Source organism: Lolium rigidum, chromosome 7 (genome assembly GCF_022539505.1).
Source record: "Lolium rigidum isolate FL_2022 chromosome 7, APGP_CSIRO_Lrig_0.1, whole genome shotgun sequence".
Taxonomy (NCBI): Eukaryota; Viridiplantae; Streptophyta; class Magnoliopsida; order Poales; family Poaceae; genus Lolium; species Lolium rigidum.
Genome location: NC_061514.1, coordinates 284788208 through 284804169, shown reverse-complemented (window position 1 = coordinate 284804169; position 15962 = coordinate 284788208). Strand labels below are relative to the sequence as shown.

The following is a 15962-nucleotide window of genomic DNA, read 5'->3' as shown; positions in this document are numbered from 1 at the left end:
CCGACGACACAGAAGCAGCGCGATGAGGAGGACCGATAAGTTGTTCTTGCTGGTGGTAATGCAATGCCTCGCGCTGGGCTGCAGCACGGCGGCGGCTGCGATCAGGCCGCGGCGGCAGGGAGACTACGTGCGCCTGCTGCGCGCATCGTTTTCTCCACGCCAGTCGTCGTCCTCGCTGCCGGCCGTGGAGGAGATGACGGACAGCAGAAAACCTGTACCGGCGGACGCCGGACGCAAGGAGGCCGACCGCGTTGAGGCGCTGCCCGGGCAGCCGGGCGGCGTGGACTTCGCGCAGTACGCAGGGTACGTGACGGTGGACGCGGCGGCCGGGCGCGCGCTGTTCTACTACCTCGCCGAGGCCGTCGGCGGCAACGGCAGCGGCTCGTCCTCGAAGTCCAAGCCGCTCCTCCTCTGGCTCAATGGAGGTCCCGGGTGCTCGTCGCTGGGGTTCGGCGCCATGGAGGAGCTCGGCCCCTTCCGCGTCATGAGCGACGGCAAGACGCTCTACCTTAACCCATACTCCTGGAACCACGGTACGCACGTAATCCGTCTCCGACTCTCCGTGTGTGCCATCCATTGGCAAGTGACGAATGTAATGGTGCAGTTGCGAACGTGCTGTTCTTGGAGAGCCCGGCGGGGGTGGGGTACTCGTACTCCAATACGACGGCGGACTACAGCTCCAGCGGCGACTGCCGGACGGCGGAGGACACGTACGTTTTCCTGGCCAACTGGATGGAGCGCTTCCCGGAGTACAAGGGCCGTGACTTCTACCTCACCGGCGAGAGCTACGCCGGCCACTACGTCCCGCAGCTCGCGCACGCCATCCTCCGCCACGCCTCACCGGCCATCAACCTCAAAGGCATCATGGTACGTAATAATTGGGTTGGCATGCAGTACTTGGTACACGACGTCAAGCTCACACAGTAGTTAACTGCTAATTATTAAGATTGGGAACGCGGTGATCAACGACTGGACGGACAACAAGGGCACGTACGACTTCTTCTGGACGCACGCGCTCATCTCCGACGAGACGGTCGACGGCGTCAACAGGAACTGCAACTTCACCGCCGGCGCCGCGTCCAACAAGCTCTGCGACGAAGCCTACAGGTCGGTCGGCGAGAGCGTCGTGTACATCGACAACTACAACATCTACGCACCAAAATGCCAGTCCGAAGGACTCATCACGCCGCCTATCATCCCCTCGGTACGTCATGGTCAACATATATGCTCACTTACTATAATAGGGCGGCACACCCACAACAAACAAAAAAAGCATTCCCTCCATTCCTTTTTATAAGACGACCTGCCAAAAGGGGAGAGAGGTTCACTCACTTACAAGTTACAATAGTGTAGTGTAGGGAATCAGTGATTATATTTGTCGTGGCTAATGGCACTAGGCATTGTATTTTAAGCCACCCCGATCGGTTGCTTCAACTTTCGTACGAGCTTGAGCTTGAGCTTGACCGAACTTAATATGCGCGGAGTAATATAGAATGGAATGGATGTATTGGTACCGACGGCGTGATGGAAAAAATAAATATTTAGCACCGTGATAAGGCGCGACCATGATGTCCAAACGATGCAGGGGCTTGACTGTCATGACATTGTGTGAACTTGATGTCTAGATATGGTATTGGGTCGATGTTTATCATATCATATGTGATCAATGTGGAATCTTGCATTAAGTTGATTTACATCGATTCATTAGTGTTGGGCCCTTCCCAAAATGGTATTAGTAAGGATAATTAACTTGTAATGTTCATTTTTCAAGTTTGGTGAATTTGATTTAACTTTGTTCTAATGTGGTTAGGTTGAGAGATTTGATCCGTGCACAAGTTATTATGTGGATGCCTACCTCAACAAGCCAGATGTACAAAAGGCACTCCACGCAAACGTCACCCATCTCGATCGCCCATGGTTAGCTTGCAACGAGTATGTCCACCCCTCACTAGCATACTTACTGTTGTATTTATTATTGTGCAAAAAAATATAATATTAGGACCTTTGACATAATTTTCTTAATTAAAAAGAGAATAGTTTATCATCTTAATCTAAATATTATAAAATACATGTCTTTGATGGTTTAACTGCAAGAACAATACAAAATTAGATAAAAGTCACACAAATAGGTGAAATAAAGATAGATAAAAAGACACGACAAGTAGATTTTCTGTGAAACAACTTTGCACGCATATTGCATGTGAAGATGTACAAACGAATTTTTTGTTTGGAATTTTTTATATTTTAAAATATGTCCAAGCTGCATTTCAATAAAAGTAGCATATGGGCCCACAGGAGCCAAACACCACACTCCCAATATTTTAAGTGAAACTTTTATCGCGACAGAAAATGGCATAGGCTCCACGTTCTTTCTTGGAGAAAAATCTAAATATATGTCTTTGATGGTTTAACTGGAAGAACAATACAAAACTAGATAAATGTCACACAAATATGTGAAAGAAGGATAAATATAAACGATTTTTCTTCCAAAGATACTTGACACAACATGCGCGTATCAGATGTCAAGAATGTTCTTGTAAGAGCTGGTTTCAGATAATATATTGTGACTTTTTGCAAAAAAAAAAAAAAGGAGCGGGTGTTGAATTTGTCACTTCTTGTCAGGATGCCTCGCAAGAAAATGTACGGTGAAGGTATGCCTTTTGTTTCGCTGAGATCACAAGCGTGGCTACAAGACTTTTACATAGATTTCAGCCCACTTGCATGAGTAGTGGTCTTACTCCTTTCTTTAATTCATATTGCATCAAAAGCAAAGAAATGATGTCACAAAGATGAATACAACAAGTTAGATGGAGAATTCGACATGTGTATGAGTGATAGTGCTCTAAATTGATATTGCTTTTTTTAAACGGAAGACTTTGGCTCAGCTTTATAAATAAAGCCAGACACAACAGAGCCATATAACACTGTAGTTCAACTTTTAAACACACCCACACATCGAAAGGTACAAACACACAATGTCTTGAAACATCCACGTCCACACATGAGGTAAACAAAAAAGGACCTAATCTTCGAGTTTCACATATAGGCATCGCAGCAATCCCATCACTTCTTCGAAGCTTATTTATCACCGTCATGCTAAGCAGCTTCCAATCCTGCAAGTAAATTGTCATTTCAAAAATACAGTCAACTGGTTGGGAAATATAAGTCTTCTCAATTGTCATTCTATTATGAATATTCCACAGCTTCTAGCACATAGCCGCCACACAGATTCAAACAATCTTACATGTCTGACCTGACAGACTTTGCAAGATAGCTAAAAGGTCCCTAGCCCCAGCCGGATTCCAGTCGTCCCCCATAAGGTCCCTCACACATGACCACATGAATTTGGAAAGGGCGCAATAAAAGAAAATGTGATTCAAGTCCTCGAACACCCCACATAGCGCGCACATACCATTAGATGGTCCATGCCTCTTCCTAATTTGTTCACTAGACGGTAGCCTACCCCTAATCGTTTGCCGAAGGAAGATTTTAATTTTAGTTTGGATTTTGACCTCCACACTTCCCTAAAGTGTATCGTCGCCCACCTACCGCACAACTGGTGATACATGGAGCTCGTAGAGAAACATCCCGATGCTTCCAGAGCCCATAAGGCACCGCCCCTCTCCTCATTAAGCTGAGTTGAGTTCAAGTCATGGAGGAGATTGTCCCAATCAATAACCTCCGCCGTTCCCAGGGGCCGGCCGTCCAGTCTGGCATTCATAACGAAGATATCCGGGTCTGAACAAATGCCGAAGAGAGCCAGATACAAATCACAAAGTGGCCCCTACCCAGCCATGAGTCCGCCGAAAACCTTGTGGTTCTCCCATTGCTAACGTGGAATAATCTCGCCCCGATCTTAAACATGTGTTTGATCTTTTGGATATTGTTCCACACCTAAGAGCATTTCCTTGGAGTGGTCCAGAAGATATCACCGTCCACGAGGTACTTAGCCCGGATGAGGTTCGCATAGAGGCCCTACTCATTTTCGCCTAGCTTCCAAACCCATTTCGAAAGTAGAGCCACATTCATGAGCATCGTGTTGAGAATACTCAGACCCCCATGTCTTTGGGCTTGAAGACAGTGGCCCACCTAACCATGTGGTACTTCCACTTAAGGATGGCAATTTTACCCACGGGTACCCGTGGGTACCTTACTTGCTTGGGCAGGGTATGGGTAATTTTATACCCATATGTAGTACCCATAACATACCTGTTAAGTTACGGGTAGGACACGAGTATAGCCTTGTACCAATGTATATACCCATACCCTACCCATTGATACTAACATGTCAACCTACACAACTAAATAAAGAAGTTATTGAGTTTCTGAACCTATGTTAAGTTGTCATTAATTATCAGTAGACATGTGACTCGTCTAGTCTTGTTATCTTATAATCATGAGTATGTGGTTGTGATTTCTAAATTTTTATAATTTTCATATAATCAACTGAAACTAAGTGTTATTGAGTCGATGTAATTGATTTTTTTTTGACAAATGTGATATCAATGAATGTAAAATTGTGAATAACTTATATACTATTTGATCTACCCGTTATATACTCACCCAATGGGCACGAGCAAAGTTGTCAGAATCGTGCTTATGTGTCGGATCGGAACCTCTATGGCAGGATCGCAAACATATGACATTAAATTTCAGAATCGTAAAATCTTAGATCCTAATTAGCAGAATCGTTTGAATCGTTCCACTCAATTTAGATCGTAAATCCGTAGAATCGCATAGGTGTGGGTAGAGTATATGGGTATGGGCCCGTTGACTATGTGGGTATGGGTACAGATAGAATTTTCTACCCGTTGACTATATGGGTATGGATAGGGTATTGATCTATCTTGTTCGTACCATACCTATTGCCATCCTTACTTCCACTTAGGCCCAACGCCTTTCCAAAAGGATTTACACCTAGACTTATCCATGGTGGCATGTGTGCCATCATAGAGCAAGAAGAGGCACATCGCGAAGGTGGGGAGGCTCAACAAGCAGGCGTTTGTCAGCTCCAATCTCGTCGCCGAGGATAGGAACTTCCCTTGCCAGGGGTCAAACCTATGACCCACCCCCACCGTCAAGGGCTCCTAGTCTAGTGACCAAATTTGGAAGGGGCATGGACCATCTATCACTCAAAGGTAAGCCAAGATAAATGATAGGAAACGCACCAAGCTTGCAATTGATATTGCTTACTTGTGACTTGTTCGAATCTCAAGGAGTTGCCGCTTGTGGGGTCTTGGGTACTCATTTTATATTTGTAGATAGGTGCTGGTTTCCTTCCTCTTTAGTAGGCTTCCTCTTACCGTATGAGTGGAACTCCTAGGCGTCCACGACTAGAACTCTTCGTCGCCTTTCTTGACTACTCACGATCGTTTCGTTGACATGCAAGGCTTTTCTTATAAATCCGAGATGCCTTTCAATTGGTCTTGGTGCAACCGGTAGGATCACTCCTGCCTACATTTTAGACTCACTTGGTCCATATTAGGCATACACAATATTGGATTCGGTACTATAACAACCACTGAACCACCCTACAAAATGTAGAATGATGCCCATTATTATCTCCTCATTTAAAAGTAATATTGCTTGCACTACAGACCTCTTAGCCAACTTATCCTTTGTACGTGTCTTCTCTTCGGAAATGTCATGAAGATTGGGATTTTCAACCTCCATAAACATATCTACCAACGGTACTGATTGCTATCGAGGATAAGAAGTCTCACAATAACACTATACACGTCAATTGATGTTGAGGCCGGGAAGATCCCCTATTTCGAAAAAAACAATAAATAAAAACCATTGATTCAATTGTAGATTCTGGATAAACTCCTCAAGTACTCATAGGACGATTAGTTTTTGAAACACAAGGCAAAAGGTTTGATTGTTCCATTAATTAAGAAAATATTATTGCCCAGTTATTAATTTGCAGAAAATCAGGCAAAATCTGATACAACAAGGACATGATCCAGTCTCGTCGGCGGCGTGGTGAATATAACAACAGACACAAACCAGACAAGCAAAAATTAATATGAGGAACCACCCCACCGAAGTAGCTATCCTCACACCTCTACGGTGGCTAGTACCAAACAAGCATACTCACAACTCTTAGTTGATGTGAAGAAGCAAGCACTCCACATGACTCTACGACTATTTCTTCAGCCAACATGCCAGACAACATGGAAGTCAACCTTACCGTCCACATGGCATGAGGTCAATACACCCAAAGCCGCTAACCTCTCGAGGCCATCACCCTAACTTCCATCACTTTGTTGTGCCCTACAAGGCCCATCACCTCGACATGCCACTGCTCGCTTTGGAGCTGCAATGTCGTACCACCTAGCTGCCTATAGCCAAGGCTACCTCGTAGCCAAGTACCGTAAGACCACTTTCGGGGCCACTGCATGCCTAGACATACTTCTCGACTGTCCTCACTGGGATGCGCCGACCGAGACGGCAACCAGATCATCCCCGTAGCTCAAAGTTGTGAGACAAGTTGTGTCAAGTTGCAACCATCTCTCATGGAGCAACAATCGCACACCTGGCCGAGGCCACCACCTAAGCACACATTATTCATCTGGAGCCTTTGCTTCGATATCTAATGCCCATGATGATAGAAGAGCCCCACGTGGCAGTAAACTGACCCTCCAAAGTGACTCCTGTGATATCTTTTACCATTGCCTAGGACTTCAAATGTCTTGATCCATAAAGTTACTAAAGATATTAGAAAAAATGATAGAGCTTTGCCATTTACTAGGATTTCTATATGTCATTAAAGTTTCATTATTAGTATGTTTGTAGGTTTTACTTATATTTACATGTATCTATATTATTGTGTACTAAATGATTATGTCCAATCATATATAATTTTATGCCACAGGACTATTTTTGTTTTTGAATTATTTTTCCTAGAGTTCACCCTACCCCAAATTCGTCCTCCGCCACTGATGTCACACAGAATAAATATCTATCACCTTGCGTGTATTTATAAGGCTTCTTACACGCCATGCGTGGATTTATTAGGTTTTTTTCCGTGTTGGGAGTCTGTGGTTGCATGATTGGTAGATAAGCTTGTTTCCCATGCTGAAATTGACTGAACCTTGAGAACCATGGTCGATCACATTCACATCCATGCTGAAAAGATATGATAAAATCTAGTTTATCTTCGTCCCACCATCACCATGGCATAATTAAAGAATAGTTTTGCCCATTTTCAGTGAGGTTTTCAGAAGCTGGGTCGACAGCCCCACAACTATCTTGCCGATTATCCCGGAGCTGATGAAAAACAACATCAGAGTCTGGGTGTACAGGTACGCATACATTTTTTTGATAAAGAGGTACCCAACTACCCATACAAGATAGAACTTTTCAGATACGCATGCGTGAATGCAATCCTGAATGTAATCGTCGTGGTACAAATCCATGATCACTGGTATTCGCAGCGGAGACACCGACGGGAATGTGCCGGTCACTTCCACCAGATACTCTATCAACCAGCTCCAGCTCCCCGTGACCGCAAAATGGAGGCCGTGGTTCAGCAGTACTCAGGTACTGACACTCATACTCAGCTCTCCTTCCCCTGCCCCACTACCGGAATACCCCCATTTGCCTAGTATCCCAAATACTCGGCGAAGGCTAAAACAAACTCGGTGAAGGCTTTTCCGAGTGCTGCCTCGTCGAATGCTACATCGGCAAACAGGATCTTCCGAGTGCATTTACCCTGAAACTCGGCAAAGGCTTTACCGTGTGCCATTTCGAGTTTTCGGCGAAAAATAAGCAACTTGATGGCCGAACAACGAAAACGGATGGTCACGTGAAAAAAATACACTCGACAAAGAGGAATATCATTGTGTTTTCCGGTAGTGCCATAATTTGTTCCCTGCCCCAACCCAGCAAACACGACATGACCTGTAGGCTGTAGCTGCAACTGAAATACCCCCTGAAATAAAGCAGGAGAATTTGAAATTCTGAAACTCTGATACTGTAATTGCCGGTTTTTTATCTGACTAGTGAACTATAATGATCTGATCAATCATGTGAACTCAGGGTGCTGGAGAGGTGGGTGGCTACGTTGTGCAGTACAAGGGCAACCTCAGCTTGGTAACCGTGAGAGGAGCAGGACATGAAGTCCCCAGCTACCAGCCGCAGCGAGCGCTTGTGCTTGTGCAGTGTTTCCTCGCGGGCAAAACGCTCCCTGGCTGCAAGAAATGCCTAATGTAGCAGAACTTCCTCCGTTCAGTACACGAAATAAGCAGAATCCTATGATACTACATAGGAACTCATAAACTTCGCAGATCAATCAACTGCAGGTCAGCAGATGCTTTTATATAGATAGAGTGAGCAGATCTGAATATTGTTCGCGAATATGGCATGCTGAAAAGCGGATGCTGCTCCCATAGAATTGGAATTTGTATTTGGTACTGTACTACAGAAGGAGGAGTAGTGTAAAATCTGTATATTTGGCTTAAAAGGAGGGGCGCTACAAAAGGAGGGGTACTGTAAAATCTGTAAATTGGTTTACAAGGTTGCTGCTGGCTTAGAAGCTTAGGTGGCGGGTGTTGTCTAGATTGAATCAGTGACTTACCCTCAAGGAGTGTACATCTCTGGCTTTATATATGCAGCATGTCTAGAGTTTAAAAACAGTCTGCTAGGACTTGTATTTTAGAGTGTGCCTTCTATTCCAAGTCGATGTGGCGCTCGCGTCTAGCCTGTTGAGTTTTCGTGCTGAGCCACGTCTTTCATGGGCCACGTTTTACCTCCACTAGATTTAGATGTGCGCCTTGGCGCACGATCCCGTAAAGATCGTGCCAATGTACTTCTTCATATAACGGCGATAAATATTAAGTGCTAACATGATAATACACTTCTTAGGTTTCACAAAACAATGTCGCTAGGATAGAATTAGGATAAATCACACGAAACTACAACCAGAGCAGCAAACCAAGTGTACCAAATAGGCGAAATATCTTATAGAAGGATACTTATTGGTAGAACCATTCCGAAGTTCAAAAGTAGTAGCAAAAGGCAAACATATAAATATATAAATAGATGCAAACTATGTGGAGCTCAATGCAGTGTGCAACCAAAATAAAGTAAAAAAGCGTATGCCTTATATTTTTTACTATGATAGTGGGCTAAAGGCGCATCTGGGCATGTGGCTTCCATATTCCGCACTGACGAACAATGTCAAACGCTTTATATCGAGCTTAGAGAATAACACGGCAGAAACCAATACAAATTCATTATTTAAGTAGCAAAACGTGTATACAGAAGTGACCTTTGTTACACAAAAATGGATTTTGTTATCCTCACTTTCTCCTTGATCTTTGCTTCATATTGATCCACTGGGAATCAAATTTTGAAACTGATATTTATCTGGCCTGCAAAGTGAGATTTGTAGATTATACAAAAAGAAATCCTACCAGGTGATATTTGTATATTATAAAAGCTTCTCTTTTTCTGTAAAGTGATATTTGTAGATTATACAAACACTTCTAAAATTTTCTTACCATCAATACAGGGGAAATGTTGATATCCCGTAATAGCTTATAAGCTTCTAAATAGAAACATTCAGACAATATCCCGTAATAGCTTATAAGCTTCTAAACAGAAATGTTCAGACAACATCCTGTAATAGCTTATGAACTATAGACGATTTAGGGGTGCACCTTGGCACATGTCCCTCAACCTGCGGACTGATAGATGTATTGCAGACCACTATATTAATAGAGAGTAGTTTTCGTCAACATATAAACATAATTACTGGAACCAGTGAAATACATCCAGACAGCAAAGCAGAAGAATGCACTACACATAAGTAGCGAAAAAAACGGTGCTTGGATGGTGATGCTTCTTCAGCATGGATGGTGATGCTTCTTCAGCATAGGTTCCATCATGACACTGGCCAGGATCCCAATGGTTTCCATCAAGCTTCAACCATAGAGTGGGCAAAATATTATTTTGGTGGACCTACACAGATGAAGGCAAAACAAATAAAGTAACAGAAAGGAGAATTCGACGATAGTAAACCATTGATAAACCTAGGATTGGCAAACAGCTATAACAAAGGAGAAGAATAAGCACACTATAATATCTCCAATCCTTTCTAGCCAGCACTATAATATAAAGGAAGCAAAGGGCATGCATCATACATAACCCTATTTACGCAGAGAAACACCATGAGGCTACCTTAAAATAACTGGTACAGAAAGGAGGATAACACTATAATATAAAGGAAGCAAAGGGCTTGCATCATACATAACCCTATTTACGCAGAGAAACACCATGAGGCTACTTTAAAAATAACTGGTAAAGAAAGGAGGGTAATACTACTGAACATCAACAATGAGGCATCCATATGAAACAGACGCATTAGACATTGTACATAATACACAATAAACAAATTGCGGCTACCTCCACATGTATCAGAACCGGAAGCAAGAACTTGAAAAGGAGGGAATACACAATAAACAAATTGCTGCTATCTCCACATGTATCAGAACCGGAAGCAAGAACTTGAAAAGGAGGGAATACACAATAAACAAACTGCGGTTATCTCCACCCAGCTTGACATCTGTAACACTAACCAGTAAAGAAGCATTATTACATTAGGTTCAGTTTTAGGCAAATCTGAATACAATAACCTTGATACCATCTAATCAACTCTGAACCTTTATGACACTGAAAAGGAAATCCTCCCTGTCTATATAGCCTGTTTTCAGCTACCAAATCTTTTGAAAGCTAGACATCTACTATTTATATTGAAACCATTGTACAATCTGGTAGGCATGTAAATCATCCACAACAGCGGGACATTGGTAGAGTAATACGATATGAACCAAATGTAAAACCAAGCTAAAAGCTAATCATCCATTCTTGAATTGTGAAGGGCACACCAAGGAATAGTGTGCTTAGGAAATAGTCGTTGGATCATCTGATTATGGAAAGACCAAAATAGAAGAAACAAATGCGGCCGTGGGATGAGATGGCAGAAGCAAAGAACAGAAATATCATATAAAACATAACTTATTTGCTGCACTTTATAACGGAAATAAGATTTTTTAGGAAACGTAATACATCTTTTTTGTGAGATCCCAACCCTCATTTCGACAACCATATGTGTACATCCAGAAAAGGCGAGCATGGCAATACCATGCCACAAATGAAGAACAAAATGGTCATTAGCTAGCTACTCGAAGCACAATGATTGATAATTCATGAAATTGTAAGCCATATGAAACTTCCTATTATTAATGGAAAATATGCAGATAAACAATGAAATTCAAAGACAAAAGAAAGCAAGTAAATTTACTTGTGGCAGTGATTAAACTTCCAGCAATAACTCAACAGGATGGGCACAGTAAAATAGCCCCTGATTTGTGTCTTCTTGCCAACACTTCAAAAATTCAGAGCCCTCCTCCAAAAATAGCCCCTGGAAGTTTTCGCACAAAAAAAAATGCTGGGTAGAACAAATAAAATCAAATATACACACTGATTTAGCTACTAATCTAACATCTTTATTCACCTAAATGAAAGTTATACTTGGAGCTGCAGTTCTAAACCAAAATGTCAACAACTAAACTGAAGTCCAACATATGACCATCTGAACAAAAGAGAAAGCACACTGGATAGTTCTGACACTTGTTGGCTGCCACAAATACAAAAGTAGCAGGGTACTGATAAATACTAATAATATGTCAAATATCCTCCAAACTTCTACGCCTTCAGCTGTGGAAGACAATATTCATCAGGTGATGGCCCATCATTTCTTTTAGGCGCTTCACCTTAGTGCAAAATAGAAGGTTCCACCTCCTTCCAAAGAAACATGTCACAACTTTATATAGATACGATTGTATCTAGGCGCAAGACACATTCGTATCTAGACAAAGTTGCGACAAGTTTTTTAAAACCAAGGGAGTAATATTCATTATTAGATGACACATGACAGAAGTTTCTTGTAAGCTTTATCACAAAAATAAAGAAAATGTGGAATTACAAAATGAAATGCTAACAAAGATCTATGAGGGCCTCAACAGAAGAAGCGAGCTCGTCTTCCAGCTCAGCCTCGCTCTTGCCATTGTAGAAGGCAATATTCATCGAATGAATGAAATTCCTTGCAAGCTATACAACAAACAACGCAGAAAATCAGATTTTCTGAAACGAAATATTAACAAAATATATCGGTACGTCAAGCGATGAAGCGAACATTCCATCCGAGTATATTGAAAAAGTATCCTACAATCTTGACATAAACTACTAAATACCAACGAATGGTCTATTATCAGCAAGCTGAAATTCATAAATTTCCCACATAATTCTTTTCCCCCCACACTGAACCAGACATCGGTAGGTATAGTGCAAACATAGAAACATCGCAATTTGAGGAAAGGAGGCAAGGAATGAAGACTAAAACTCCAAATACACAATAAGGGGGCAAGAAAGGAAATTTCTGGAGAACACTTAAAACTCAATATCACTATGACAGACAAGAAATAACTCTTATTCAGTACCTTGATTCCATTACATGAGAACTATTTCTATCTATTAATTCCATACACTTTTCCCTCCATTAATCTCTAAGACCCATCGTTAAGCACCCAGATACAATCAACAAAAGAATTAGATAAAACAAACGACATGACCCAAAGGGACTTTACCACAATGTTTCCTCAAACTATGTCACTTTTTCCATGCGGGCATGTTCAGACAGCTCATCGTTGTGACTGGAATCTGCACACATCAGAGGACAACCAATTCATAGAAAAAATTACCTACACATTATAACTTAACTGATGAGAGAATGTAGATTATAAATAAAAACAGCCTGAAGATTTCTATGCGTATAATGCCTTGAGGCCACCTATAACGTTAGCATATACATAAGAAAAACTAAACTCGAATAAGGACTTGAGGCCACCTATATGAATTATCAACCATCATTTCAACACTATGCGAAGATACAGGACGGCATTTACACAATAAATCTCACTGTAATGGTATAGCTATGCACATCTGAACAGAAATCTTTGTATACACATTAACAAATATAAATACCCTTGTAGTTTTACTTTCCAAATGTCAAATTCAAAGGCTTGCCAGCAGCTGCAATCTTAGTTTTCCGAGGGCCCTATGAGGTGAACTTGTCTCCATTTGTGCTTCTGCCACAAGATTTGCAGAAATGACTAATGAGCACATCAATGAGATATAGTCTATACAAAACCATTGTAAAATCAGGTAAATAATAAGGGAAGCCAAACTTAAGATAACATTTGTTCGTAACTGAATTATCTCAAAGCTCTCCTTTTTTTGTCTAGCACAAAACTTTTAAGATTTAGACTGCAATTTCGTGAAACAGTTCAAATGTGGTTCAGCTTCATCTTTCGCGTATTTGTCAGAGTAAATGCATTAATACATACAATACGAATAATTAATCAACTTATTCCTGCGGGCTTCGCGAACAACCAAAAAAGACATGCAAAGACGATGCTCAAGTTTGACAAACCTTGGTCAACATCACAGGCCGCAAAAAACAATGGGTCGGTGAGCCATTCAGCAAAAGTGATTACCCCAAGAACCTCCTTGTGAGGTGCATCATGGCCACGGCTGAGCTGAGCTTCCCCATGTCCTAGCGTGCAAACTGCCATAGGATGGTGGAGTGCTAATCTGAATCAATATTGGATATGAGCAAACAAAAGGAGAGCAGAAAATTAAGGGGAGTTGGACTAATGCAGATCATGGATGGGAACTGCAGGGAAGATGTGTACCTAAACATGCCCTTTCTCTCTTATCTCGACCTGCATCCGCAAGATGTATCTCTTAGAAGAGAAAATGTGTGATGGGGACCTAACCCACGGCAGCGAGTGAGATTGAGAGAGAGAGAAACCTGGGATCTTGTAGTCTTGCCGCTCCATCTCCCTCTTTGTGTCCTCATCCTGCTAGTTCTCACCGGCGGCAGTACGCCACCATCAACCCAACACTGAGCACCACGAAGGTGAGCCCCTGGAAAAAAGGCAAGAGGATGCAGGTGAGGGGCTCAGATCAACATAAATCTGATGAAAAAAACTAAAGAGTGACCCGAAGGAAGAATAAAAAAACGAAAATACAAAACATGTCTAGGATGAAATAGAGGACAAGAACGACCAAATCTCAGGAAAAGCAAAGGAAATCTCAAAGCAACCGAAATCAAGAACCAAAAGTGATGGAGGGAGAGGATTTTGGCATCGGGAGATGCGGCTGAGCCAGAGGCGTGAAGGGCGGCGAGGGAGGGCTCTTCCCGGCAATGCCGCATCGTGGCAGCAGCACGAGCGGGGCCGACGGCGGATGGCGACGGGTACGGGGACTGGGGAAGGCGCTGGTGGCGGCTGCGGGGATTGGGGGAGGGCGATTGGCGGTAGGGTTTCGGTACCCAGCCACCCAGGGCTGGTTTTGTCTCTCAGGCTGGTGCCAATGCACCGCCTGACATAGGCATCCCAAATGGGCCTGCCAAAGATAGTACCCGGAGTTTACTGAAGGCCCACTACCCGAAGAATAAGAAGATTCGAGAGTCCAAGATATATTAAGGAAAGCTAGAGTTGTAATAGGAAGAGTTATTTGTAATCCGGCGGGATGAGTTAGAAACCGTCCCGGACTCCGTAACTTGTACAAAACGAAACCCTCGGCTCCACCTCCTATATAAGGGGGAGTCGAGGGACAAAGAAAGGATCGAATCGATCGTCAACATAACCCTAGTTTTCATAATCGCCGAGTACTTTTCGCCTAAACCTTCGAGATCTACTTGCCCTCTACTTCTAGCAAAACCCTAGTCTACAATCCGTAGGCATTGACAAATTAATCCTTTGTCAATTGGCGCCGTCTCGTGGGAATTAGAGGCTGCAAGGATCTGATCTCGATGGCACGTTCAAAATCTTCGACTTCATCAACAGCAAGCAACGCGATGGATCGAGGTAACAAGGGAAAAACCGATCTATTCAATTTTATTCCTCACCCGCCCTCCCGTATGGATGCATGTGCCTATCTGGAGGAGCCCATCATCATGGCGTTCGGAGAATTCCGATTTGGCGTCAATAAGGAAGGATCCTACCGTCTCGAAGTTCCGATCTCGTCGGAATTTTCAGCGGTCGACTCCAACTTTTCGTCGAGTGACGAGGAGTTTTCGTCGCCATACTTCGTCGACAACAAGGCAAGCGGAAAGCTCGCCAAGATCTTCGAGCAACACATCCTTCGACTCGTCTCGCGGATTCCTTTATAAGCAGCGACTCCGACGAGCATCGACAACTTCAACTTCATCGACAAGTCTGCTCGCCATCGGAAAGGTCTTCACCACTCTATATGATGGTGTCACCAATCTGAAAAAAATCAATGCGCAAAATATCATCGGATCTATGTGGTAGAAGGGGCGAGGCACATCGTAGCCGCAAACATCGGAGGCTTTCGACGAATTGGGAAACCCATACGTTGATCCCGCCGATCTTCGACATGGCTTGGGCACTAAATATGCCGGATCCTCAACTCGCGCAAGAGTACAGCTCCCGCAAGAAGCGTGGGACAGGGCTGCGAAAGCCATGGATGGCTCAGAACCTATGACCACCACTGCTACTGTACAAGAACTTCAAGCATATCAATATAGACTTGCTCGAGTAAGCAGAGAGTTGGAAAAACAGACAGCATCCCTGAACAGGAGGAAAGAAGCAGCTTCTGCATCAAGCAGACGCCGAGCAGAGCTAAGTCGCCTTTCAGGAACATCGGGAGATAGTCACGGAGAGGCTCGAAGGAGAGCAAGATCTCGGCTACAAAATATACCGGAAGGAGAAAGAGGAAACCTAATCCAAAATCTCGACATGTCCTTCATGACGATCGATGAAAGGGGAAATATTATCCCAAAAACACCGAAGCGGGTTACATGGCAACACGGGCATACATCCTCGCGTCCGGACCACCTCTCGGGGACCCGAGAGAACCATTGTTCA

At 43.2% G+C, this 15962-nt stretch overlaps 1 protein-coding gene across 1 annotated transcript; it reads left to right on the top strand.

Moving 5' to 3' along the window:
- Positions 1–22: 22 nt before the first annotated feature.
- LOC124672891 (serine carboxypeptidase II-3-like) lies at positions 23–8217 on the top strand. The gene is made up of 7 exons (XM_047209050.1): positions 23–533; positions 605–867; positions 947–1204; positions 1811–1932; positions 7215–7307; positions 7440–7545; positions 8044–8217. The coding sequence occupies exons 1-7, from the start codon at positions 23–25 to the stop codon at positions 8215–8217; spliced, it is 1527 nt and encodes a 508-aa protein (XP_047065006.1).
- The last annotated feature ends 7745 nt before the right edge of the window (positions 8218–15962 follow it).